Here is a 27,115-nt window from a genome sequence, read left to right as displayed (position 1 = left end):
GGCTCTGACCTCCCCCTAGCAAGTGAAGAATGGGGCAGGGCAGGAAATGGACAATTCCATCCAAAAGGGGAGTCACTTTTCCTGGTATTAAAGAAAAGCTATTTTAACATGATCCTTATGATTCATCAAGATAGAATCTGCCCCATTTCATTCCTAGAAATCTACTTCTATGCTCCCATTCTTTTCTTCAGCTCATCTCACTCTCCCTACAAGCATGCCTTCTGCCTCCCCCTCCCCCCCTCCCCCACTGAATGCCGAGAGCCAGCCCTGTTTCCTCTCATGGGTCGTGGACTAAATGGGGCTTGACCACAGAGCCCAGCAAAGGAAAAGTGGGCCAAAGAGACAAAAGACAGCTGGTCTTTCTCAGATCTGCTCACGTGGATCTTCAGAATAAACTCTATCCATAAACTCCATATCCTTGAAAATGCGTGTTCCCCCAGGGAATCCAGCTCCCTGATTTCCTTTGTTTCGTTTCCTGGCTTGCAACTGTCTTGCCTAGACAAAGATACTTCTGTCACTCTCTCTCCAGCACTAATGCAATCTTGAGCACTTTCTGGGTCTTTGTCTTCCACAAAGCAATCCTTTCTTGGATTCAGATTTCCTCCAAGCCGTTGCCATCTCCAGCTATCGGTTTCTAAGGGAAACCTAGCTACGGCCTTCCTCACCATCACACCCTCCCCCAGGACTAGCAAACACAAGGCCATATACAGGGAGCACCTGAGACAAACATAACTTAAGAGAAAGATGCCAGGTAAAGGCTGAAAACTACATCTTACCTGGTCAGTATCATGGGAAACCAGAGGATCAGAGACCATGTGGTGTGATGACCTAAGGGGTCAGGGAGACGTTAGCCTTTTGTCAGACTCTACACTTGCTGTGTGACCTTGGACCAGCCATTTAATCCAGTGGATCTCTGCTCCCTCATCCTTTAAAGGAAAGGTTGGATCAACAAATCTCTAAAGATCTTTCCAGTTTATGATTCCATGATCCTTATCCAAACACTGAGACCTGAGAATAGGATCTCACTTCTGTCCTTTGGAGATTATTTCCATAATGCAAGAGGAACAGCACCTCCCCCACCCCACCTTGCTAGTCTTCTGTTGAATTTAGTTTCTTTCCCTGGAGGCTATTGAAGGATGTTACAGATGTGAAATGTGTGGTGAAGAACATTGTTTCTGGTGTCAGATCCTACCTGGCCCCTTCTGGGCCAGGGTTGGTACTAGATTTCGAAAAAATTATCCTACCGTTCAGGGACCATTCCTCAAAGAACCAAAAACCCAAGAGCCAGAGACTAGATGAGGGACACAGAGTACAAGACGGTAATTTCCTTTTGGTTTTTTAAGCAGGTCGTGAACGAGGCCTGAACAACTAGAACAGAGTCTGTCAAAACTATTTCCAGGGCAGCAGAGGAAGGTGGGAAATTAGGGAGAAAAGGGGTGAAACACTTTAGCGGCTCTTGACACTCCCCCGAGATCTCTGTTCTGGGAGCCCACGCTCACCAGGAGGCGATGACTGTGGCTGCTGGGCTCAGCACAAGATGTAATCCTAACCCAGGAACAAGGCTGAGGCTCTGCTTCTCTAAAAGGAACTAACCTCAGGCGCCGCCTGTGTTACCAAGCTAGAGTGGGTGAGAATCACCGGTTCCCATCAGGGAAACTGACTGCTTTCTCCTAGGTCATCCTGGACTTACATTATGACAGAAGCATTTCCCAGCCAAACAGGCAATAAGTAATTCCAGTGAGCAAAGATCTCTATGGTTGAGTGAATTCCTAGCATATTTTATTTCAGAAATGACTGCATTATTAGGATTTGGCCTTGCGTAGGTAATTCTTCTCAAATGCAAGAATGCGTAATTCTTCTCAAATGCAAGAATGAGGCTGAGTATGGCCTCCAAGGGCTTTGATGGTGATCTGAAGGTCCCTTGGTAATGCCCGGGCTGGCAGAGAACAACCCACATTCTGTCACAAGTTACAGCCCAAATAAGGAACCGCACAGATGCCACCAAGAAAGGAGAAGGGACTGGCTCTGTGTGATCACAGGCCCATCAGGAACGTGGTCTTCTGAAACTAGGGAAATGGGCTGAAATCCTTCTGAGAAACCCTACTATTCCCAGACTTGCATCCCAGGTTTCAGAACATGAATGTCTCCATCTCGACCCCAGACTGCGGTGTATGTGGGCAGCAGAGGGGAGAAAGCGGGTAGGTGGGTGAGGGTGTTGGGAAAGTGGAGGTGGCTCGGCCTCGTTCACCGGGTGTAGCCCACACGCACCTTCTGAGAGCTGAGGCTGGCTGCGGTATCCTATCAAAATGGAAGGAATACCACAGGAATGCAACAAGACTACAAACATAAAGAACCACGGACACTGATTGGATCCAAGTTCTCTGAGGAGTGAACAACAACGACACAAAACATAAAAAAACGAAAGAAAAGAAAGAAAGAAAGAAAAATAGCCCTTTGTGGTAAAGGGCATGCTGGGAAGGCGAGGGCCGGAGCCACCTCCCCAGAGCATGCTGGGAGACGGACACCCGCGCATCTCCGAGGACCGCACTTCCCCTATCCCTACCCCCTCACCCACCCCCAACCCGGAGACTAGAGGAAAGTTTGTCCGAAGATGACTGCGGAGTGGGGTATGCCGTGGTTCTCTGCAGGTCCTCCACACTGTGGGGGGGTTGAGTCAGCAAGTGGGGACAACAGTCAAGATGAGATGGAGGAACAGAGAGGCAGGAGAGAAATGGGACGGACAGAGGCTGCAGGGGCCAGTGTGTTGGTGGAGGACGAGGGGAGACTGGAGCAGAGGGCCCTGGGGCTGCTAGCCCGAGGTGTTGATGTACAGCTGGCTCTTCAGAATGTAGTCGATGACCGGCTGGGACAGGTAATCCACGACATGGCCGTCCCCATGCTGCAGGGCCAACCTGGATGAGAAGAGACAGTAATCAGATGACATCCTTTCCTGAAGCAAGGCCAGAGGACAGGCCAGCCCATTCCCTTTCGGGGAAAGGGTTTACCCAACACCCCATTACCAGTCTTTGCTTAGGCTAAATACACGACATCCCTAACAGGAAAAGCCCTCCTGCCCCCATCATTCCTCCCCCATCCTAACTCTGCCACTTCCTAACTGAGGAACCTTGGGCAAGTTGTTTAAGCCCATCTATTCTTCCATTTTCTCGTTTATAAAATGGGGGTAGTATTTGGGCCGATCTCAGTTATTAAAATGATTAAATGAGTCATTACACAAAGCACTTAGAAAAGCCCAAGCACACAGTAGGCATTTCAATGCAAGTGTTAGCTATTCTTATTTCATTTCTTTGTGTTTCTCTACACCATGGTCTCATGAAAATGAACCTTATGATTGACCCCTTCTTTTCCTTCCTATGGAAGCCCTGATAGAGAAGAAGTTGCCCTTCTCTGAGGCCCTTCTCACCAGCCCTGGGGGGCGGGTGGACTACCAAGTACAGAAGGGGTCTGGTCATACAGTCTGGTTTCCGCATGGTTTTGCTCCAGACTTGGTCTGGCTGCTCCCCATTTTCTATGCGCATGATGGTCTTGGGGATGTCAGGCCCCAAGGAGCTATTTGTAAGAACTCATATACTCCTCCGCATATCTAGATTCTAAAAGGCATCTGTGCTCTGCGTTGTGAGATCTCCCCAGAGGCTGGCTCAGTGCCTTTTCAATGCATAGTGTCCTGACCTTCCAGCAAGCTAGGTTCCCAAGTGCCTCCCTGCACAGTTTACAGGGAGCCTTCTTGAAAAAGTGGTCTATAACTGTGGTTTCCAAATGCCAATCCCAGCTTCACGAGAATCACCCAGGAAGCAGATAGCCAGGCCCAACACCCAGAAATTCTGATTCAGTGGGACTCAGTGGGACACGGGAATCTGTGCTGTGTAAGTTCTCACGGTAATTCTATTGTGCAGCCGTGGCTGGAACCACAGCCTTCCCCTTTCCCCTCACTGGTTGTTGTCACTGGGTTTCTGCTCTCACCTCACAGTTGATGCTACTATTTCAAGTGTCTACATAATCACCTTCCAGGGAAGAAGTCCAGTGGATCTTTTAAAATCCTGGGCTCATTTGATTTCTCTGAAACATGCGACACAGATGACAATTGACAGGACTCTCCATCTTTGTACCCTCTGCTGCCTTTGTTCCAGGGCCACCAATGCTGGTGGTTTCTGACTGCTCCTTCGTCTCTTTTATTTTTTTTTTATTACTTTTTAAAAATTGAAGTATAGTTGATTTACAATGTTGTGTTAGCTTCAGGTGTAGAGTGAAGTGATTCAGTCATACATATCTATCTATCTATTCTTTTTCAGGTTCTTTTCCTTTGTAGGCTATTACAAAATATTTAGTATAGTTCCCTGTGCTATACAGTAGATCCTTGTTGGTTATCTATTTTATACATAGTAGTGTGTATATCTTAACCCCAAACTTCTAATTTACTCCTCAGCCTTTTTTTTTTTTTTTTTTTTTTTGCGGTACGCGGGCCTCTCGCTGCTGTAGCCTCTCCCGCTGCGGAGCACAGGCTCCGGATGCGCAGGCTCAGCGGCCATGGCTCACCGGCCCCGCCCCTCTGCGACATGTGGGATCCTCCCGGACTAGGGCACGAACCCGTGTCCCCTGTATGGGCAGGCGGACTCTCGACCACTGCGCCACCAGGGAAGCCCCCTCAGCCTTCTTTTAAATGTTAATGTGTTTTAAGTATTCCCCATAGCCTTCTTCTCTTCTTGCTGACTCTCCCTGTGAGCGTAGCCACAGCCCTGAACTTTAATTTACACTTAGGTACTCATGGCTTTCAGTTTTATTACACTTCCAGACCTCTATATTCCACACATCTTATTATTCCACTGGACATTCCCACTTGGGGGTTGTGGTGAAGACTGTTAACTGGCCCCTAGTATCCATTCTTTCTTCTGCTTAGTACTACAACCTCCCAAGATTTAGTTGGACACAGGGCTGCCAGTTACAAAGTCTACTCCCAGTTACAAGTTACAAAGTCTACTCCCAGCCTCCCTGGAGGCTAGGCATGGCCACAGGACTGAAACTGAGCCAGGGGGATGAAGGGGAAGGGATATGTGCAACTTCGGGTCAGCTTCTTAAGGACAAAGCCCCTTGCCCTTTCCCACTGGCTGAGAAGAGTCACTGTAGCAGCTGTGGACCCTGAGAGGGAAGCTTCACATTGAAAAGAACAGAGATTCAGTTTCTTCTGACTTCAGTTAGAGGGATATAAACATTTCTCTTATTTAAAACGCTAACTATTGGGGGTCTTTTTGTTATGGCAGCTTAACCTAAACCCTTACAAATTCCATGCGTACCTCAAACTAGAGTCCAAACTAAAAACCTCCTTTTCCCCCTTCAAACCAGCTAAAACTAATAAATGGCCTGTCGCCCTTTTAAAAGTCAATGACTGGGGACAAATAAACGAGCTCTAAAAAGAAGGCTGCATACTGGGGCAGCAGGTGTCAGCCAACCTAACGGTCAGCCTGGACTGAGGAGAGTTGTATGGGAACTTGTAAGCCAGTCTGACCAAGGTCTCTCTGGTCATTTGTCAAACGTACCTGCTCTTGGTTGAGCTGACGACAGACATGGGATGGTTGATGTCATCCTTTACCACCATGATGTTGTTCTGGGGACAAAGCAGAGACAGTAGGTAGCCAGTCTCTCACACTAAACTCCTTTTGTATCCTCACTTCTCCAGCCCGCAGGCTTCTCAGAGAAGGGCCACGTCACATTACTACACCAGCAGGGAGAATGGGGGACTCACTTTGTATTTGCGGAGTATTGAGGAGTGATTCATGATCCGGTCTGTGTCGGCTGCGTCCCGGGGGACCACCACGATCCCAAAGTCCCCGACAATCACCTCCATCTGAAGAAACGGTGAGGGGGGAGGGAGGGAGAGAGAGAGAGAGAGAGAGGAAGTGCCCTTTAGTGAGACCTTGACTACCAACCCCTACCAAGCAACTACCTAGCAAGGTGGAGCTATCTTCTCTCAGAACCCCAAGCCTTAGTCCCAAACTTGCCTTCTCAGCCCCATCAGTCAGCTCCTTCAACTTACAACCTGTAACAGTGTTCGTGGAATGAGTGGGAACTTCACCTGGCGTCCTTAATGAACACCTCTAGACAGAATTAATTAATAAGTGTGCTCCTCGTGTCTAGGCAAGATCTCTCCAATTCCTGAGGCTCCCGCTGAGCTCCTAATACTGAAGAGCAGCATGACACGTGGTCCTTACCTGGTAAGTACCCTCTTCGGTTGCCCAGCAAGCATACCCCAGCCCCCGGCTGGTCTCCTGAGAGGGGCTGGAATGCTCCCCTGGCTCACCCATGTCAAAGATGCTGTGGGACTCAGGGCAGCGAAAAGCAGGGAAGGGCTTGGAAAGCATCAGTGTGCACACAGGCAGTGATAAGGAGGATAACTATGGGGTCACTTCTGAAATCAGCCTCCGACAGAAGCTGGCTCCCATCATGAGAAATGAAACCTTTTCATTTAAAAAATAATTCTTTTTCCTGATTATAGATACAAGCTTGGGAAACTCAGAAAAAGAAAAAAATATATATAAGAAATCAATCATCACCACACAATCCAGAGAACCACTGTTAACAAGTTAGTATTTATGTTCAGGGTGCTTTTCTCTACAAATCGATGTGTACATCCACAACTGGACTGAACTGCAAAATTAATCATTTTACCTATACATTTTATTTTCTTTTAGCATTATATTGTGAGCATTTTTTCATATGGTTATAAGTATTTGAGGACTTCCCTGGTGGCACAGTGGTTAAGAATCCGCCTGCCAATGCAGGGGACCCAGGTTTGATCCCTGGTCTGAGAAGATCCCACATGCCGCAGAACAACTAAGCCCGTGAGCCACAACTACTGAAGACCACGCGCCTAGGGCCCGTGCTCTGCAACAAGAGAAACCACTGCAATGAGAAGCCTGCACACCTCAACAAAGAGTAGCATCTGCTCGCTGCAACCAAAGAAAGCCTGCGTGCAGCAACAAAGACCCAACTCAGCCAAAAAAAAAAAAAAAAAATTGAAAATGTGTTTTGACAGTCTGTATATTTCATTGCCTGACTATACTGTGATATAGCATGATATATTAAATGGAATTTGTGTTATAGACAGTGTACAGTTACTTCTGATTTTTGCAGTTATAATAACACTTTGTTGAAGATCTGTATACATAAACCTTTTTCCACATCTTTGATTATTTTCTTAGGATAGGAAGTAAAATCATTGGATGTAAGGATATGAACTGGACATATTTCAAGTTCTTGAGACTTATTACCAAGCTGCTTTCTTGAAGGCCGTGGAATTTTTCTTTTCAAAGAGCCTGAGAGTTATGGCATTTAATAGACTTGGATCTAGCCTGGGCACATTACGGTTTAGATCTTGCCAGTTAAGGATCCAGATGGAGGGAGAAGGGGACAGGCAGGTTTCTTCCGAGCATGCAGCTCATTGGGCAAGACCTGCTTTGGGGCAAAAAAACCCAGGTTTTTTCTCATAATTCTCCAACCGAGTGCCACAAAAACAGACATTATAGAGCACTACAGCCGCTGCTTCTCTATCAGAGGACTTCTGTACCAGCAGAATTCCACTTCTAAGTCTGATTCACCGATTATGCGTGTGTGTGCCTGCCCTGTGTGCACCTGTGTGCCCTTGGCTATTTCCATCCACCTTCACCCTATTTCTCCCATCGCTTACACCTGGAGCTAGAGCTGCAATGAAAACTTGGCTGAAGGTGCCATAGGAGGGAAGTTGTGGAGAGAAATTAAAAGCTGGGTGTACAATATCTGAGCCCACATTGGATCGTGCTATTTGGAAGATACGGAGCATTACACAACATACTGCATCTACTGGTGATGTTCAGATCTGGTAAACTGGCCCCGAGTCTTTGTCCCATAAACCAGGAATGCTAGGGAGAGGCAGGGCAGGGAGTTGGAGGTAGACCAGCCTCTCCTGCCATAGCATTTAAAATATTGCACTGGGACTCACTACCTAGAAGGTAATTGAAGACGCTGGTTCTCAAACTTGGCTGCACATTAGAATCACCTGAGGACCTTAAAAAACCCTCAAAGCCCAGCTAACACCCAAGATCAACTAAATCAGAATCTCTGGGAATGGGGCCCAGGCATTAGTTTTTTTTTTTTTTTTTTAATTCTCTAGGTTTTAATTCCAATATGCAACCAAGTTTGAGAACCAGTGATCTAAGTACTGAATTAAAACGTGAGGGGAATTATTAGGGTAGAGAAAGAGATAGAAAAGAGAAGGGAGGAGAAAAGAGAAGAGACGGAAAGGGAAGGGGAGGGGAAAGGAAGGGAAGAGAAGAGAATCCATCCAAGCTGGTACACATGGAGATTCCTCAACTGCCTGGCTATGTAGGTAGGTGTTTCAAGATATCTGGTGTTGATTGTATAACATAGGATTTGAATTCAATTTGATTCTGAGGATCTGATGGACGTTTCATGTATGATGCGTGAAATAACAGGGCTATTTAAAAGTGAGCATTCTAGGACTTCCCTGGCGGTGCAGAGGTTAAGAGTCCGCCTGCTAATGCAGGCGACACGGGTTCGAGCCCTGGTTCAGGAAGATCCCACATGCCGTCGAGCAACTGAGCCCGTGTGCCACAATTACTGAGCTTGAGCTCTACAGCCCGTGAGTCACAACTACTGAGCCCACGAGCCACAACTACTGAAGCCCATGCACCTAGAGCCCATGCTCCGCAACAAGAGAAGCCACTGCAATGAGAAGCCCACGCACCGCAACGAAGAGTAGCCCCCGCTCACCGCAACTAGAGAAAGCTTGCACGCAACAGCAAAGACCCAACGCAGCCAAAAATAAAAATAAATAAATAAAGCGCATATATATATATATATATATATATATATATATATATATATAGTGAGCATTCTAGTTTAAAGCATTAAAACAACGGTTCAGAATGGCAGTCAGGCCTCACGGGAACAGCCCTACCTGTGGCATTAGTGCAGCTGCTGCTTTCTACTCAGGAACTAATGATCTGAGCACCCAATCAGTAACAATGCAGGCTGCTCAATGGGTGGCAAGCAGATGGAGACCTTGATGCTTGAGATGGAATTCCTCTTCCAGAAACAGGTGACAGATTTGCCCTCTGGGAATCACAGATGGGGTGAACGAGATGGGTCTACCAGACAAGACACACAGCTTTACCACATCCAAGTGGCATCTCTGCAGGGGTTTGGACCAGAGAATGCAGACCTTTTCTGCTCTTTTGGCCAGACCTGAGGACATGGGCTTGATTTTCATGCCAGAAGGTGTTTGTGTGTGTGTGTTTTGGGGTGCTAGGAGGTGCCGGGTGCTAGAGTTGGTGAGGTGTGCCCTCATGCCACAGGTACCGATCTCCCTCTGGGAGCTTAGCTGCCCTGCCCACCCCCACCCCTATCCTTGTCTCCTGTCTTCATGTGGCCTCCAAGATCCACCCTCTCCTGGTCGTCCCTCTACCTCGCTGGCTGCTCTTTTGTGGTCTCCCTGTGCTGTTCCTTCTCATCTCCCCGATTTCGAATGACTGGAGTCCCCCAGGCTCAGTCCTTGGAGCTCTTTTGTTTTCTATCTACACTTGCACCTTTAATGATTTCATTCAATTTCAAAGCTTTAAAGACACATGGAAGGCTCCCAAATTTATATCTCCAGCGTAGACTCCTCTCCTGAACTTCAGACTCATACATCCAGCAGTCTCTTCAACATGCCCACTTGGATGAGGCATCTCAAACCTAAATAATATGTCCACGAGCCCCTGAACTCCCTGACATCAATCAATCAATCAGTCAATCCCGTCCACCATCATCCTACAGGCACCAAGATTCTTTTCCTGTAGTCTTTCTCATTTTAGTAAATGGAAACTCTCTTCCTACAACTGCTCGGGCCAAAGCCTTGGTGCTTTCCTTGATTCCTCTCTTTCTCTCACATCCCACATTCAATCTATAAAGCAACCCAATTGGTTTGGCCTTCAAAACAAATCCCAGAATCTGCTCATTTCTCACCATCTCCATCACTTCTACCCTGGTCCAAGCCTCCTTTGGTAGGTTAAATAATGGGCCCCCAAAACACCGAGGTCCTAATCCCTGGAACCTGTGAATGTTATTTATGTGGCAAAAGAGACTTTGCAGATGTGATTAAAGTAAGGATCTTGAGATTATTCTGGATGACTTAGGTGGGCCCTAATGTAATAACAAGTGTCCTTAAAAAAGAAGGCAGAGGGAGATTTAACACAGGAGAGAGAAGATGATGTGAAGAGGGAGCAGAGAAGATGCTACACTGTTGGCCTTGAAGATGGAAGAAGGGACCAAGCCATGCAACAAATGCAGCTCTAGAAGCTGGAAAAGGCGAGGAAACAGATTCTCCCCAAGAGCCTCTGGAAGGACTACGGCTCTGACTACAACTTAATATTGGCCCAGTGAAACCTGTTTCACACTTCTGGCTTCCAGAAGTGAAAGATAAAAAATGTGTGTAGTTTTAAGCCACCAAGTTTGCAGCAACAGAAAACTAATTCATATACGATCTTATTTGCAAAGGACAAAGACACAGAGGACAAATGTATGGATACAAAGGGGAAAGGGGGGGAGGTGTGTGGGATGAATTGGGAGATTGGGATTGACATATGTACACTATTGATACTATGTATAAAATAGATAACTAATGAGAACCTACTGTATAGCATAGGGACCTCTACTCAATGCTCTGTGGTGACCTAAGTGGGAAGGAAATCCAAAAAAGAGGGGATATATGTATACGTATAGCTGATTCACTTTGCTGTACAGCAGAAACTAACACAACATTGTAAAGCACCTATACTCCAATAAAAATTAATAAAAAAGAATTTTTTTAATTAAAAAAAAAGAAAACGAATTCATCCCCATTAGCTCTCACTTGGCTTGCTCTGGTTTGTTTTTCTCTTGCCTTTTTCAGTCTATTCCCAACATCCAGACTGATAATGTGAATATACCAAATTATGTTGCTCCTTGGCTCAAAACCCTTCACTTAAATACCAAGATGGCGGTGTGGGAAGGAGTCAAGATGGCGGTGTGGGAAGACACAGAGTTAGGTCTCCCCACAACTAGGGTGCCTGCCGGCTGCTGGTGGGGAACTCTGACCCCCAAGAAGACGGGAGGAACCCCAGAGTGAACCGGTAGGATGTAGGGGGACCGAGGGGGAGGAGAAGTGCAGGTCAGACGAGATCTGCACCCCTGAGGCCAGGGATATCAGGAGAGGCAGGTGGGAGGGACTCTCCAGGAAGAGCGGGAGAGGAGCAGAGGGCGATTGCCCTGCCCACTTGGGCACGGGGAGCCTGCTGAGCTCCCAGGCTGATCCTCCAACCTCCAAGGCCCCTCCAGGCTGCATGGGTCCTTGGGAGTATAGGAGGGAGGCCAGGGGGATCAGGAGAGGCAGGTGGGAGGGGCCCTTGGGAAGGAGTGGGAGAGAAGTGGAGGGCAATTGCCCCACCCACTTGGGCATGGGGAACCTGCTGAGCTCCCAGGCCGGTCCCCTGCCCTCCAAGGACCCCCCTTCCCCCTCCAACTGCACTGATCCTGGGGGCACAGGAGGGAGGCCTGGGAGATCAGCAGAGGCAGGTGGGAGGGGGCCTCCCAGACCCCAGACCAGAGGAGCAGGAGAGGAGAGGAGGGCGTTTGCCCCACCCACTCGAGCCCAGGAAGCCTGCTGGGCTCCCAGGTGAGGTCCCCTGCCCTCTGAGACCAGGGGTGGGGGGCATGCCTGGGCCCCTTCTGTTCCTTGAGCCTAAGGCTCACCCCCCACAGCCCAGGGCCTTTTCCAGCCCTGTGAGTCCTGAGCATTGGCCCCACCCACCACCCAAACGTCGCCCTTGATTAGGCCCTGCCCTCCACAGCCAAGGCCTTCCCCACCCCCACCCCACCTTTTTTTTTTTTTTGCTGCCCATGTGGCTTGCGGGATCTTGATTTGCAAGCCCATGGTCAGATGGGAGCTCCTGCAGTGGGAGCTCTGAGTCTGTACCATTGGACTAACAGAGAACCTCAGACCCCAGGGAATATTCATCAGAGTGAGGTCTCCTGGAGGTCTTCATCTCAGCACCAAGACCCAGCTATACCCAATAGCCTACAAACTCCAGTGTTGGAAACCTCAGGTCAAACAACCAGTAAAACAGGAACACAATCCCACTTATAAAAAAAAAAAAAAGAGATGGCAAAAAAATATGTCACAGACGAAGGAGCAAGGTAAAAACCTACAAGACCAAATAAATGAGGAGGAAATAGGCAATCTACCTGAAAAAGAATTCAGAGTAATGAGAGTAAGGAAGATCCAGAATCTTGGAAATAGAATGGAAGCACGGATTGAGAAAATACAAAAAATGTTTAACAAAGATCTAGAAGAACTAAAAAACAAACAAACAGAGGTAAACAACACAATAACTGTAATGAAAAATACACTAGAAGGAATCAATAACAATAATGGAGGCAGAAGAACGAATAAGTGAGCTGGAAGACAAAATGGTGGAAATAAATGTCAAGGAGCAGAATAAAGAAAAGAGAATGAAAAGAATTGAAGACAATCTCAGAGACCTCTGGGACAACACTAAATGCACCAGCATTCCAATTATAGAGGTCCCAGAAGAAGAATAGAAAAAGAAAGGGTCTGAGAAAATATTTGAAGAGGTTATAGTGGAAAACTTCCCTAACGTGGGAAAGGAAATAGTCACCCAAGTCCAGGAAGCATAAAGAGTCCCATAGAGGATAAACCCTAGGAAAAACACACCAAGACACATATTAATCAAGCTAACAAAAATTAAATGCTAGAAAAAATATTAAAAGCAGCAAGGGAAAAAACAAAAAATAACATACAAAGGAATCCCCATAAGTTTATAAGCTGATTTTTCAGCAAAACCTCTGCAGGCCAGAAGGGAGTGGTAGGATATACTTAGTGACGAGAGAGAAAAACCTACAACCAAGATTACCCAGTAAGGATCTCATTCAGATTCAACGGAGAAGTCAAAAGCTTTTCAGACAAACAAAAGCTAAGAGAATTCAGCACCACCAAACCAGCTTTACAACAAAAGCTAAAGAAACTTCTCTAGGCGGGAAACACAGGAGAAGAAAAAGACCCACAAAAACAAACCCCAAACAATTAAGAAAATGGTAATAGGAACATACATATCAATAATAACCTTGAATGTAAATGGATTAAATGCCCCAACCAAAAGACTCAGACTGGCTGAATGGATACAAAAACAAGACCCATATATATGCTGTCTACAAGAGACCCACTTCAGACCTAGGGACACACACAGACTGAAAGTGAAGGAATGGAAAAAGATATTCCATGCAAATAGAAATCAAAAGAAAGCTGGAGTAGCAATACTCATGTCAGATAAAATAGACTTCAAAATAAAGATTTTGGGCTTCCCTGGTGGCGCAGTGGTTGAGAGTCCGCCTGCCGATGCAGGGGACACGGGTTCGTGCCCCGGTCTGGGAAGATCCCATATGCCGCGGAGCGGCTGGGCCTGTGGGGCATGGCCGCTGGGCCTGCGCGTCCGGAGCCTGTGCTCTGCAGGGGGAGAGGCCGCAGCGATGAGAGGCCCGCGTACCGCAAAAAAACCCCAAAAAAAAAAAAAAAAAACAAAAAAAACAAAATAAAGATTTTTACAAGAGATAAGGAAGGACACTACATAATGATCAAGGGATCAATCCAAGAAGATATAACAATTATAATTGTTTATGCACCCAACATAGGAGCACTCAATACACAAGGCAAAGGCTAACAACCATGAAAGGGGAAATCGACAGTAATACAATAATAGTGGGAGACTTTAACACCCCACTTACATCCAGACAGAAAATAAATAAGGAAACACAAGCTTTAAATGACACAATAGACCAGATAGATCTAGTTGATATTTATAAACATTCCACCCAAAAGTGGCAGAATACACTTTCTTCTCAAGTGCACATGCAACATTCTCCAGAATAGATCACATCTTGGGTCACAAATCAAGCCTCAGAAAATTTAAGAAAATTGAAATCATATCAAGCATCTTTTCTGACCACAATGCTATGAGATTGGAAATCAATTACAGGAAAAAAACTGTAAAAAACACAAATACATGGAGGCTAAACAGTGCGCTACTGAATAACCAAGAGATCACTGAAGAAATCAAAGAAGAAATAAAAAGATCTCACCTCAAGAAACAAGAAAAATCTCAAGTAAACAATCTAACTCTACACTTAAAACAACTAGGGAAAGAAGAACAAAGAAAACCCAAAGTCAGTAGAAGGAAAGAAACCATAAAGATCAGAGCAGAAATAAATGAAATAGAAACGAAGAAAACAATAGCAAAGATCAATAAAACTAAAAGCTGGTTCTTTGAGAAGATAAACAAAACTGATAAACCCTTAGACTCATCAAGAAAAAAAGGGAGAGGACACAAATCAATAACATTAGAAATGAAAAAGGAGAAATCACAACTGACACTGCAGAAATACAAAGGATTATAAGAGACTACTACAAACAACTATATGCCAATAAAATGGACAACCATGAAGAAATGGACAAATTCTTGGAAAGGTATTTTCTGAGACTGAACCAGGAAGGTATTTTCTGAGACTGAACCAGGAAGAATTAGAAAATATAAACAGACCTATCACAAGTAATGAAATTGAAACCATAATTAAAAATCTTCCAACAAACAAACGTCCGGGACCAGATGGCTTCACAGGTGAATTCTATCAAACATTTAGAGACGAGCTAACACCAATCCTTCTCAAACTCTTCCAAAAAATTGCAGAGGGAGGAACACTCCCAAATTCATTCTACGAAGCCACCATCACCCTGATACCAAAACCAGAAAAAGCTATCACAAAAAAAGAAAGTTATAGACCAATATCACTGATAAACATAGATGCAAAAATCCTGAACAAAATACTAGCAAACAGATTCCAACAGCACATTAAAAGGATCATACACCATGATCAAGCGGGATTTATCCCAGGGATGCAAGGATTCTTCAATATATGCAAATCAATCAATGTGATACACCACATTAACAAATTAAGGAATAAAAACCATATGATCATCTCAATAGATGCAGAAAAAGCTTTTGACAAAACTCAACACCCATTTATGATAAAAACTGTCCAGAAAATGGGCATAGAGGGAAACTACCTCAACATAATAAAGGCCATATATGACAAACTCACGGCAAACATCATACTCAATGGTGAAAAACTGAAAGCACTTCCACTAGGATAAGGAACAAGACAAGGATGTCCACTCTCCCCACTCTCATTCAACATAGTTTTGGAAGTCCTAGCTGGGGCAATCAGAGAAGAAAAAGAAATAAAAGGAATACAAATTGGAAAAGAAGAAGTCAAACTGTCACTGTTTGCAGATGACATGATACTATACATAGAAAATCCTAAAGATGCCACCAGAAAACTACTAGAACTAATCAATGAATTTGGTAAGGTTGCAGGATACAAAATTAATGCACAGAAATCTCTGGCATTCCTATACACCAACAATGAAAAATCAGAAAGAGAAATTAAGGAAACGCTCCCATTCACCATTGCAACAAAAAGAATAAAATACCTAGGAATAAACCTGCCTAAGGAGGCGAAAGACTTGTACTCAGAAAACTATAAAACACTGATGGAAGAAATCAAAGATGACAGAAACAGATGGAGAAATATACCATGTTCTTGGATTGGAAGAATCAATATTGTGAAAATGACTATACTGTCCAAAGCAATCTACAGATTCAATGCAATCCCTCTCAAACTACCAATGGCATTCTTCACGGAATTAAAACAAAAAAATCTTACAATTCGTATGGAAACACAAAAGACCCCGAATAGCCAAAGCTATCTTGAGAAAGAAAAGCGAAGCTGGAGGAATCAGGCTCCCTGACTTCAATCTATACTACAAAGCTACAGTAATCAAGACAGTATGGTACTGGCACAAAAACAGAAATATAGATCAATGCTACAGGATAGAATGCCCAGAGATAAACCCACGCACATATGAGCACCAAATTTACAACAAAGGAGTCAAGAAGATACAGGGGAGAAAGACAGCCTCTTCAATAAGTGGTGCTGGGAAAACTGGACAGCTGCATGTAAAAGAATGAAATTAGGGCTTCCCTGGTGGTGCAGTGGTTGAGAGTCCGCCTGCCGATGCAGGGGAAACGGGTTCGTGCCCCGGTCCGGGAGGATCCCACATGCCGTGAAGCGGCTGGGCCCGTGAGCCATGGCCACTGAGCCTGCGCGTCCAGAGCCTGTGAGCCACAACGGGAGAGGCCACAACAGTGAGAGGCCCGCGTACCACAAAAAAAAAAAAAAAAAGAATGAAATTAGAACACTCCCTAACAGCATACATAAAAATAAACTCGAAATGGATTAAAGACTTAAATGTAAGACCAGACACTATCAAACTTTTAGAGGAAAACATAGGAAAAACACTCTTTGACATAAACCACAGCAAGATCATTTTTGACCCACCTCCTAGAGTAACAGAAATAAAAACAAAAATAAACATATGGGACTTAATTAAACTTAAAAGCTTTTGCACAGCAAAGGAAACCATAAACAAGACAAAAGACAACCCTCAGAATGGGAGAAAATATTTGCAAATGAAACAACAAAGGATTAATCTCCAAAATATACAAACAGCTCATGGAGCTCAATGTCAAAAAAACAGACAATGTAGTTTAAAAATGGGCGGAAGACCTAAATAGACATTTCACCAAGGAAGACATACAGATGGCCAAGAGGCACATGAAAAGATGCTCAGCATCACTAATTATTAGAGATGGAAATCAAAACTGCAATGAGGTATCACCTCATGCCGGTCAGAATGGCCATTATGAAAAAAGCTGGAAACAATAAATGCTGGAGAGGGTGTGGTGAAAAGGGAACCCACCTGCACTGTTGGTGGGAATGTAAATTGATACAGCCACTTTGGATAACAGTATGGAGGTTCCTTAAAAAACTAAAAAAAACTACCATACGACCCAGCAATCCCACTACTGGGCATATAGCCTGAGAAAACCATAATCCAAAAAGACACATGCAACCCAATGTTCATTGCAGCACTATTTACAATAGCCAGGACATGGAACCAACCTAAATGTCCATCAACAGATGAATGGATAAAGAAGATGTGTGACATATGTACAATGGAATATTACTCAGCCATAAAAAGAAACGAAATTGAGTCATTTGTACTGAGGTGGATGGACCTAGGGTCTGTCATACAGAGTGAAGTAAGTCAGAAAGAGAAAGACAAATACCGTATGCTAACGCATATATATGGAATCTAAAAAAAAAAAAAAAAGGTACTGATGAACTTACTTGTAGGGCAGGAATAAAGAGGTAGTCATAGAGAATGGACTTGAGGACATGGCGTGGGAGGGCAAAGCTGGGGCGAAGTGAGAGTAGCATCAACATATATACACTACCGAATGTAAAATAGTTGGCTGGTGGGAAGCAGCAGCATAGCACAGGGAGATCGGCTCGGTGCTTTGTGATGACCTAGAGGGATAGGATAGGGAGCAGGGGAGGGAGGCTCAAGAGGGAGGGGATAAGGGGACATGTGTATGCATGTGGCTGATTCGCTTTGTTGTGCAAGAGAAACTAACACGGTATGTTGAAGCAATTATACTCCAATAAAGATGTATTTAAAAAAAGAAAAAGTATCAATAGAAACCAAAAAAAAAAAAAAAACCCACCTTCTCAGTGAGACCTCCTCTGGCCATGCTATCTCAGCCTGCATCCCTGTGCACGTAGACCCACACCCATCCCACGCCCTCACAGTCCCCACTTCCTACTGTGTTTCATATTCCTCTATAGCATTTATCTCTAACACCTTGTATATTTTCTTTATTTAACCTTTTTTTGCTCTCCTTCTCTCTTCCCTATAAAGGTAAGCTTCATGAGGGCAGGCAATTCTGTGTGTTTCATTCACTGCCTTGTTCCTGGGTGAAAGGGACCTGGCACATCATCCGTGCTCGACATATGCTGTTGAGCAAGTGGATTCCTGCAGAGTCCTCTCTGGCAGTTGTCCTTGAGTTAGCTGATAAACTCTCTCACCTCAGGACATGGAAGGAAGCCCGATGTACCTAATGGAAACTCTGGGAGACCCAAGGAAGTGACTCGAGACAGACTTTCAGGTCCCCATGAAATGCACGGGTGATCTTACTTCTGTAAGTTCCCAAACTTCGTCTGATTGGTCAGCAGAATCACCCCGGAGCTTTAAAAACAATAATAACAACAGCAACAGCCCCTCCAGACCTCACCCCAGGGATTTTGATACAACATGTCTACAATGGGGTGGAGCCTCCCTCTTTACAATGTTTCCTAATCCTCCTGATGTGCACCCACCTTTGGAAAATTGTCACTTTTAATAATAGAGGCAGTTGCCTAAGCTAATACTCTGGCTTGGTTTGGGATGAAGTCAACATGAGATACTTGTGGGACGAGCACCTCTCTGGGGATTCCAGCAAAAATGAGGACATTTCCTCCCCCCTCCCCCGCCCCACCCCCGGCTCTGGGGAGATGCGGACAGACGTCTGATCCCAGGAAACCGAGGGTTTCTCAAGCTTTCCCTGCCCACGGAGCCCACAGGAATGTGCCCAGGCCCCTGGGATGGAGCTCCTGTTCCAGCACGAGGGGCCCAACACCTCCCGTGTCTTCATGAAGTGTTCTCTGCAGGTCTTGCCGTGGGGCTGGGGAGGTGGGTGAGTGGGTGGTCAGAGCAGCAGAGCCGTCCTGATTGGCAATTCCCTCTCCCGATGGTGACTGACGTGACCTCATTCTGCCACACGGCAGCCAGCAGGATCAGGGTACAATCTTGTCCCCCCGCAGCAGACAGTGGCCTCTCACTGTAGCTCTGGCCTGGGTCGTGTCTCAGAGGTGGGGGTCTGTGACATTCATCCTGCTTCAACTTCCTGCTCACAAGCACAGCTTTGATCATATCTTTTCATCTTCTGGTCAAAGGCTCCCCAGGGGCGGCAGGGGTGGGGATGGGGACAGGAAGTGGGAGGGGGCAGACTCTGCTCCCCCCAGTGTGGGGAATCTGAGGAAAGGATATGAGACATGTTGAGGCAGGAAGCAACTTGGCCTTGGGAGTGAGAACACTCGTGGCAGCCAGGCGGCAGATCTCTTGGAAGGAATGTGGAATCATCATCATCCTTCCAGGAGGCGGAATTTCAAGACCGGCCCTGCTGGGTTTCAGGAATACTTTGGGTGGGAGGATGCCCTGTGGTCTTAGCCAGGCACTTTCCTGGGCACCAGGGCTGAGCAAGACAGATACGGCTTCATCTCTTGGCTCAATCACTATCTAGTGGGAGACATTAAACAAATGACTAATTATTTCAACTGTATTGCTCTTAAGGATAAGGGCAGGTTACTACTTAAGTGGCTAATCTCTTGTAGTGGCTAATGTCTTCTGGGTAACTGGCAAAAGGTGGGGCCATATCTCACGGTGGAGGCTGAATTTCTCCAACCAAGCTGTTCCCAGGTACTCTTACATTCTTTCATTCAACAAACTTTTACTGAGTGTATATGGTGAACCAGGCACTGTCCTGGTGTTGCCCAATGAGACAGACAAGTGCAGTGTGCTCACAGAGCTTACCTCTAGTAGGGAGAGATCGTAAACAAATAAATACATAAATAAGAAAACATCAGGTGGAGCTTGGTACAATATTGAATATAAAACAAAATGACTTTTAAGCCAAAACCTAAATGACAGGAACCGGCCAGACATAGGGATACCTGGGAAAAGAGCATTCCCAGTGTGGCCACAGCTAGTGCAAAGGCCCTGAGGTGGGAAAAAGTGTTCAAATAAAGAAACTAGGTGGAACTGGGGCACAGAGAGGCGGGAGAAGTAGAGAAGGACCAGATCACGATAAAGATGGGGTTTCATTCCAAATGTGAAGAGAAGCCATTAGAGTGCTTTAAACAGAGGCTTGACTTCCATTAGCGACAGAATCCAATTTACACTGACTTACCCAGGCAAGTCTAACTGGTAAGACCCTCTATGGAATCATTCTGAGATCAGGGTTCAGGATCCTGACCATCTCCCTCAAACAGTCCTCTCTTCTCAAGGCACAGTACCTGAGTTACTCAGGCCAACTCGTACTTCTTCTCCAGATGAGGATATTCAGGGATGAACAGGGGACTACCAGTAGGAAGCGGAAGCACCATTTATTAGAGGACCTGCTATGCACCAGGCACAGTACTAGCAGCTTTATTTCTTAATACATTTAATCCTTGAAGCAACCATCTTCTGAGATGTGTGCTTCAGCTCTCATTTCATGGATGGGGAGACCAAGACTCAGTGAGATGTAGTAACTAGTCCAAGCTGCACAGCAAGTGAGTGAATTTGGACCCACTCTGGTCTGCTTTAAAGGCTCTTTCCACCACAGTATGCCTCTTCTAGATCCATTTTTAAGACTCCCATTTTAGTGACTTGAAATTCCTTGGTGTGAAAATATAGTCTATCTTATTTTTTCTCCAGGCTTATCCCGAGCTAAGTCCTCAGCTCATTACTCTACATCGCCCCCTAAAGTATATAATTTTGTGTGCTTCTGAGTAGGTTAAACAAGATGCAAGGAGAGGGCATCCAACAGAAACCACACAACAGTAGGTGAGGAGCTTCTGAAACATGCTCCAGCCATTTCGGGAAAGAATCCTCCACCCTTCTTCTGACCCCTGCTCCTCTCTGGAGGAAGGCCGAGCGGGAACGCATTTCCAGGGTGGCTCTGTTAGTGCAAATCAATGAACGATCCTTTAGAGGGGTTTCGCAGAGGAAATCATTCCCACTCCCATTTCCAATCTGCCTGGGGGTGTGGGAAGGCAAGGAATTCCAGACTCAAGTCAAAAGCGTGAAAACCAAACCAACAGTGCCTTTCACACGAGAACCCTATCTCCCATGGTAGGGCCGAAGCCACCTTCCCCAGAGCTGGAAACACGGCCTCAGGCTTATCAGTGTGGAGACCTAATCCCCGGGGTGGAAGTGTCCATTGGGCTTCCTGGCTGGGGCTGGACTGTCTGATAAAAACCATCTGAGCCTGAAAAACCAAATGTTTGTCTTTGCTCCATTTATCCTGGAGCCCTGGGATTTCTTCTGGAGTGGCTAGTGCCCCAGGCTCTTCCTTTGTTTATTTTCTTTGGTTGTTTTCCCATAGCTGGTGGATGCAGGAAGCAGTTAGCCCATGCCTGGTTGGCTGGAAAAACGTAGAACACAGCCAATTAGAGCCAGCCTGTGGAATGTTGGGCTTGGAGAAGTGCAAAAAGAAAGAAAAAGAAAAAAGTTTCCTCATTGGCCCATCTCTGGTGCTTGATGTTCCACCTTTGGGTTTTCATTCCTTTGAGTTAAATATTGACCCTTGCTCATTTAAAATGCAAATACCATTTTCAAGCAGGGAATACATTTAATCATTAAACTGAATGATTTTGCCTGCTTGCTGAAAAGTCAAGTCTCCCAGATAAGGACCAAGATAAACCTTCTATTTCAACCAGCCAGAACCAACTCCCCAAAAGGTCTTATGCCCACCACTGGACCTTTCACAGCCTTCTCTCAACCTCAAAAGCCCTTCTTCTTGCAGGCACTTAACCCAATCCTGCCCATTATTCAAAGCCCAGCTCAAGCGCTACCCCCTCCCTTGTGGCCTGCTATGAATTACACATTGTTCTTCCCACTTATCTGTCTTATCTGGATTAGGGATTTGAATGTATGCCAAGTTCTGCTCTGCTGCTAATAGCTAAGTGGCCTTGGACAAGTCACAACCCATGTGAGCCCTGGTTTCCATACCTATAAATGGGAACCGAGATTCCACTTTCAGGAGTGTGCCGGTGGTTAACAGATAATCCAGGAGAAACAAGCAAAGCGTTTATTGTGTCTCCCCATTAGAAAGCACAGTGCACAATGGTGGGGAACTTTGTCTATTCTGTTTTCTCCGTTCCTCCAGCCCTAGAACAGTGTCTGGCCCATGGCAGGTACTCAATAAATATTTTAAAACCAATGAATAAATAACAGCCAACATTTATTGACTGCTTACTAGGTTCAAGAACTCTTCTAAACTTTTTATATGTTTTATTTCATGTAATATAAAGAACGAATAGAATAAAAACTGTAAGATATTTTTAGATTGCACGTGCTGCAAGGACAAACAGTGTGCTTATATTCATACTGGGCACTCAGTATCAGCTGAAAGATTGATTGAACGAAAGAATGCTTCAATCAGAATTAATTGCCCGACTGCCTTCCATTATAATATGATGGACAAAGCAGCTGGCAGCATCAGATTCCCTAGACGATGGGTTTTGTCTGGGGGAGGGGAGTGAGGATAAGAGTTTCCTGTTTCACAAATCTGTCCGTGGCTGACCCTTTAGGCTTGACTTCCCATAGATCCCGGTCCATGCCTGGATATGTGCTTTGGTGCTGGTGTCAGGATGCGGCATAGCAAAGATCAGGTCTGCTGGGGGAAACTAGTTCTAATAAAAAGTCTGAGAATGGGATGGGATAGAGGGACTGGGTCCCAAACTCCAAAGGCTGGTCCAGGAAACTGGATCTTGCTCTCTCTCAGGAATCAAGAATGAAAATGCCAACTGCCAGGCCACACAAGTAACTCTTTTGTATTCCATAGAAAGAAACATGATGAATATGTATGGAATTTTCTCCCCACAGAATGTAAGGGGAAGGGGTGTGTCATTGGTCAGAGAAGGTCAGAATTCACTATGGGCTGATGGATTTTTGTGTCTGTTGGGAAATGCCCAAGGGATGTGTTTGGGTGGGGATGGTTGTTCCTTTAGTTGTGTAATTAGATTTCTGGATGGAGAGCATAGTTTCAGGAATCCAAAGCAAAAGAAAGCAAGACTGACTCAACGGAGAGTTTGTGATTGTGCCGAAAGAGGGCTTGGCAGCCCTACTGTAGAACAGACTGTCCCAGCTGCTTTCCAGCCTGGGTGGGGCATTGCTGCTCCACGGTCCCCACTGAGCTTTCTTTACAGAAGGATGGTGGGGCTTCTATGTCTCCCAGACCTGTCTGAACTAGTGGCTTCTCTCTTGGTTTGTTCCTGAGGATTCTGGAGAGACTGGAATGCAGAGCAAGGGTCTAGGACTTTTCCAAGAAACTTGGTTCTCTTCCCCACCCTCCTGTCCCATCACAAGGCTTCAGGTTCATGGTCACTGAGCACAGGTCTGTGGCCAGCAAGTATCACTCGGGACACCAGGTGATAAAAAGAAATGTGTTCTGATAAAGGGTTGAATAAATGAATGAAACCTGGGACAGAAGTGGGTCTCACATACCTGATCCCTGGTAATCTCATGGTTAGGAACAGAGATCCCTGAAACGGGCCGCTTCCAGGCAAACTCCAGAGGCTAGAACTTTCTATCAGAATAAGCAGGGCTCACCCTGTACCAGTCTTGAAAGAAAGACCTTCCTTTTCTAGACCCTGAGCTCCAACTTTCCCCAAATACGGACAGTGGGATAATTCACTGAGTTACTAACTAGTTTCATGTTCCCTATATATGCCTTTGCCCAATCCCCACCCTATTTCTAGCAGAGAACCAGACCCTTTATGAGAGGACTTTTCAGGGCAGAAAATAGTACGTTTTGAAGTCAATGGCTTTAAACCACTGAAGAGATTTCCCTAGATGTCCAGAGGAGGGGAGAGAAAATAGGGGAGATAGCTTCAGAATAGAAAGAAGAGGTTCAGCTGCCCCCCTCCCACACTAGAAAGAAGTTAGAGAGCTGGGAAGCCCACCCCCTCCTCCCTCCCAGACAGCACCCTAAGGGCAAAGCCTCAGAAGAAAATAGCGCCAGGATCATAGGTGGGTTGGGCCCAGAACGGGGCCTTCCAGACTCAGCCAGGAGTCGCACGGCCCAGGTGGGCCTGGAGCAGGTTGCCATCCACCTCACTGGACCGCGAAGGCCCCAATAGGGAAGATGTCTGCGGCGACCCTGATGAACTGATGTTCACGTTGAGAGCCCACGAGAGCCTTTCAGGTTCTGCTAGCCAGTAATGAATGAGATTAACTTTCCATCATCCCTGTGGGATGGCGATTTGGAGTTGAATTTTCATGTGATTTAAATAAATTGTGATATTTCTGGCACACTTCTGTTGTGGCCTGAAATTCACACTTTTACATAAGGAAACAGCTCCTTGATTTTGATTTTTTTTTTTGCCTCTACCTCGGCTGTCATGATTCTAAGGACCCCACAGATTCACTGTCGGTTGAATCAGGGAACTGAGCAATTGGTTGGGTGGGGGTGGGGAGGTAGAGCTCTAGGCTCTAGAAAACCATCTGGAGTGAGCCCCGAGGGTCTGCTTCACCCAGTCCCCCTTCTGCCTGTGCTGTGGACTGAAATTCTCAGCACCCTGAACAGGACAGATGTGGGGTCCCTGCTGGTTTGGAATTGCTGTGCCTCTGGGAGCAGCCAGGCTGGGTGCTCCCATCTCCAGGATGACCCGTCAGGTGGGAACATGGTTGAACAGATGAGGGTCTCACTCCATCTCCACTACCACAGCCCCAGTTAAATCCACAGCTACCAGTTTTTCAATTCTTTTCTTGTAACCAACATGTCATTTCAACATCAGGGACCAACTGGAAGAGGAGTGACCTGGGGCTCTTTTTCCTGGTTCTCTGAATGTGGGATCTGACAACGTCAGGAGCAGCCATGTCAGAGAGAAATTAGAGGCCCTGCAGTCAGCCTTCTCTCTGGGAGGAACACAGAGGAACTGGTCGTACTTCAAGGGCCCCCAGTTGTGTCAATTTCAGGCTCCAGAAAGCGGGGTCTGCCCTTGAGAGTCACACTTAGCAAAGAGGCCCTAGAGACGTCCTGTTCAGGCAGTGGCCTTTCAGGCTGCTGCCCCTGTCAATTTCATCCCTCTAAAATCGCTCCCCAGCTGCCAGGGCCTCCCCATGGGATGGGGCCTCAGGCAACTGCCCGGATTTGCCTGGATTCTTGAAAGAGCTTTGCTGAAATCTTGTACAGAATTTCTCCCGCATTACTTTTTCCTTTAAAAGCAACTTGTAAAGTAGAGAGGAAAGTAAAACTTAATTAAGCCACTTAATCCAGAACCGAAAAGAGGTTTCAAATTTCACCTGCAGGAAATTGTGCAGGGGTAGAGAGGAAAGGACTACACAGTATAATCTGCTTCCCTGAAACTATGCCTCCCCTCTTGGTTATCCCACAGCAGGTTAGCATCTGTGCCCTTCACCTTGAATATTTATGTTTATCTATGTGTCTATTTAGGTAAATTCACTTATTAACAGTTGTTGTATGTCACTGTGTGTCAGGTGCTAGGCTGGGCACTTTACATGGATAATCTCACTTAATTCTCCCCAAACCCTATGAGATGGGTACTATCATGATGCCCATTTTACAGATGGGAAAAACTGATGCTCAGAATATATTTTGTCATGAGCTGTGTTGGAGCAGAACTAGAATCTTGAGTTTAACTCTGAAGGTTCTCTATTTCTCTCTCTCTTCAGAGACATATATGTACATGAAAAATTTTCATATGCAGACATCTTACCAGGTGGTAACACTTGGTACCAGGTGGTACCTGATACTTGGGGGCAGGGACTGTATTGGTTATTTCTTTAAAAATCTCAGAATGCTATAGATAACATTCTATCGATTTTTGAAAAACAACCAAGGCCCAAAGGAGTTGAGTGATTTGCATGGGGTCACACAGTAAGTAATGAAAAAGTACTAGGTCTAGAATATCTGCCCTGAGAATCCAACTTTCAAAGGGCTATGGGTTTGGGAGCTAGCATTAGCTCTGGCTATCAGATGAATGAATTAATGAAAGAACAAAAATGAATGTACGTCTGAAGGGTGAGTAACTCATGAATTAGCTAGTTTAAGACCATCTCTGTCAGATCTGGTACAAAAGATGTCCAATGAGCTTCTGAATGGTATAAGTTTAACTTCCTAGTTCCCGCTATCCCAAGTCAATTGCCAGAAGGATCCTACTGACCTTTTGCTATTAACTTCTCCCCTCTTGACCCTTTTCTCTTGTTAAGGGAATTCTAGGGTGGTATTTACCACCTCTTCAAAAGAATCAAAGGAAAACAAAACACACAATAATTTCAAAAAGGCAAAGTCTTTTAAAAAAAATTCTTCCCTCCCCCATCTTTCCCCACCAGCACATACCCTCCAAGCACTACATGGAGAAGGTATTCTATGACTCAGATTGCTTTTTTTCCCAGGGGCTTTCCAGGAGCAAGCCTGAGGAGGAGTGAGTATAAAAATACAGGACGAGATAAAGCTGGGGGTAGGTGAGAATTTTCTTTTTTTTAATTTAATTTTTTTTTTTTTTTGCGATACGCGGGCCTCTCACTGTTGTGGCCTCTCCCGTTGCGGAGCACAGGCTCCGGACGCGCAGGGCCAGCAGCCATGGCTCACGGGCCCAGCCGCTCCGTGGCATGTGGGATCTTCCCGGACCAGGGCACGAACCCGCGTCCCCTGCATCAGCAGGCGGACTCTCAACCACTGCGCCACCAGGGAAGCCCTAATTTAATTTTTTAAACTAATTTTTACTGGAGTAGAGCTGCTTTGAGAATTTTATTCCATCATGATGTGAATGGGTTGTCCATTGCCCTCCTGTGTGAGGAGGGAAGTCTACAGGTCAAAGCCGAGTGGTCCCTCCCCATCCATCCCCACGCCAGCTGTGCACAGGCCATAACCTTGCTACTCACATCTGCCTCATTCCAGAGCCCTGGGATGCAGAAGGACTCCAGAAGGTCACTGCCACACAGCAGCAAGATCCGCAGCTCTGAGGAGGGGGAACAAAGTTAGAAAAGGGAGTGAGTGGAGGCCCGGGAAACATTCAAGTCTCAGCCTTCTTCCCCTGCTGAACACAGAAGTGTCCCATCCTTGGGGCTCCAGAGCCCAGTTCTTCCAGGCACCTCTGCTCACCCCTCCCCCAGGCTCATTTACAGACCACCCTCATTCCCTGCAGGACGAATGCAGCAGAGAGGGAGACTAATTGTCGTAGTTTGCTGGTACTGAGGGGTTTCCAGGATGGGTTTCCATGCTAAGCCAGGATGGCTGGTCACCCAAACAGAGACTGAGCCAGCTACATGCCTAGTGTGAGGTCTAAGGTC

General features: G+C 45.9%; 1 protein-coding gene across 6 annotated transcripts in view; it reads right to left on the bottom strand.

The window, feature by feature from the left end:
- Nucleotides 1-258: 258 nt before the first annotated feature.
- NMNAT2 (nicotinamide nucleotide adenylyltransferase 2) overlaps nt 259-27,115 on the bottom strand; it is a 203,854-nt gene continuing 176,997 nt past the window's right edge. For all 6 annotated transcript variants that reach the window (XM_079900355.1, XM_079900357.1, XM_079900356.1 and 3 more), the window contains 4 exons: nt 26,708-26,784; nt 5,756-5,857; nt 5,550-5,617; nt 259-2,912 (listed from right to left, as the gene is read on the bottom strand). In XM_079900355.1, the coding sequence (XP_079756481.1) occupies nt 2,810-2,912; nt 5,550-5,617; nt 5,756-5,857; nt 26,708-26,784 (350 nt within the window). In that variant the 3' untranslated portion in view covers nt 259-2,809. The remainder of the gene's footprint in view (nt 2,913-5,549; nt 5,618-5,755; nt 5,858-26,707; nt 26,785-27,115) is intronic.

This window comes from Stenella coeruleoalba (assembly GCF_951394435.1).
Source record: "Stenella coeruleoalba genome assembly, chromosome: 1".
NCBI lineage: Eukaryota > Metazoa > Chordata > Mammalia > Artiodactyla > Delphinidae > Stenella > Stenella coeruleoalba.
Note: the sequence above shows the minus strand (reverse complement) of the source record. Positions and strands in the feature narration are given on the sequence as shown.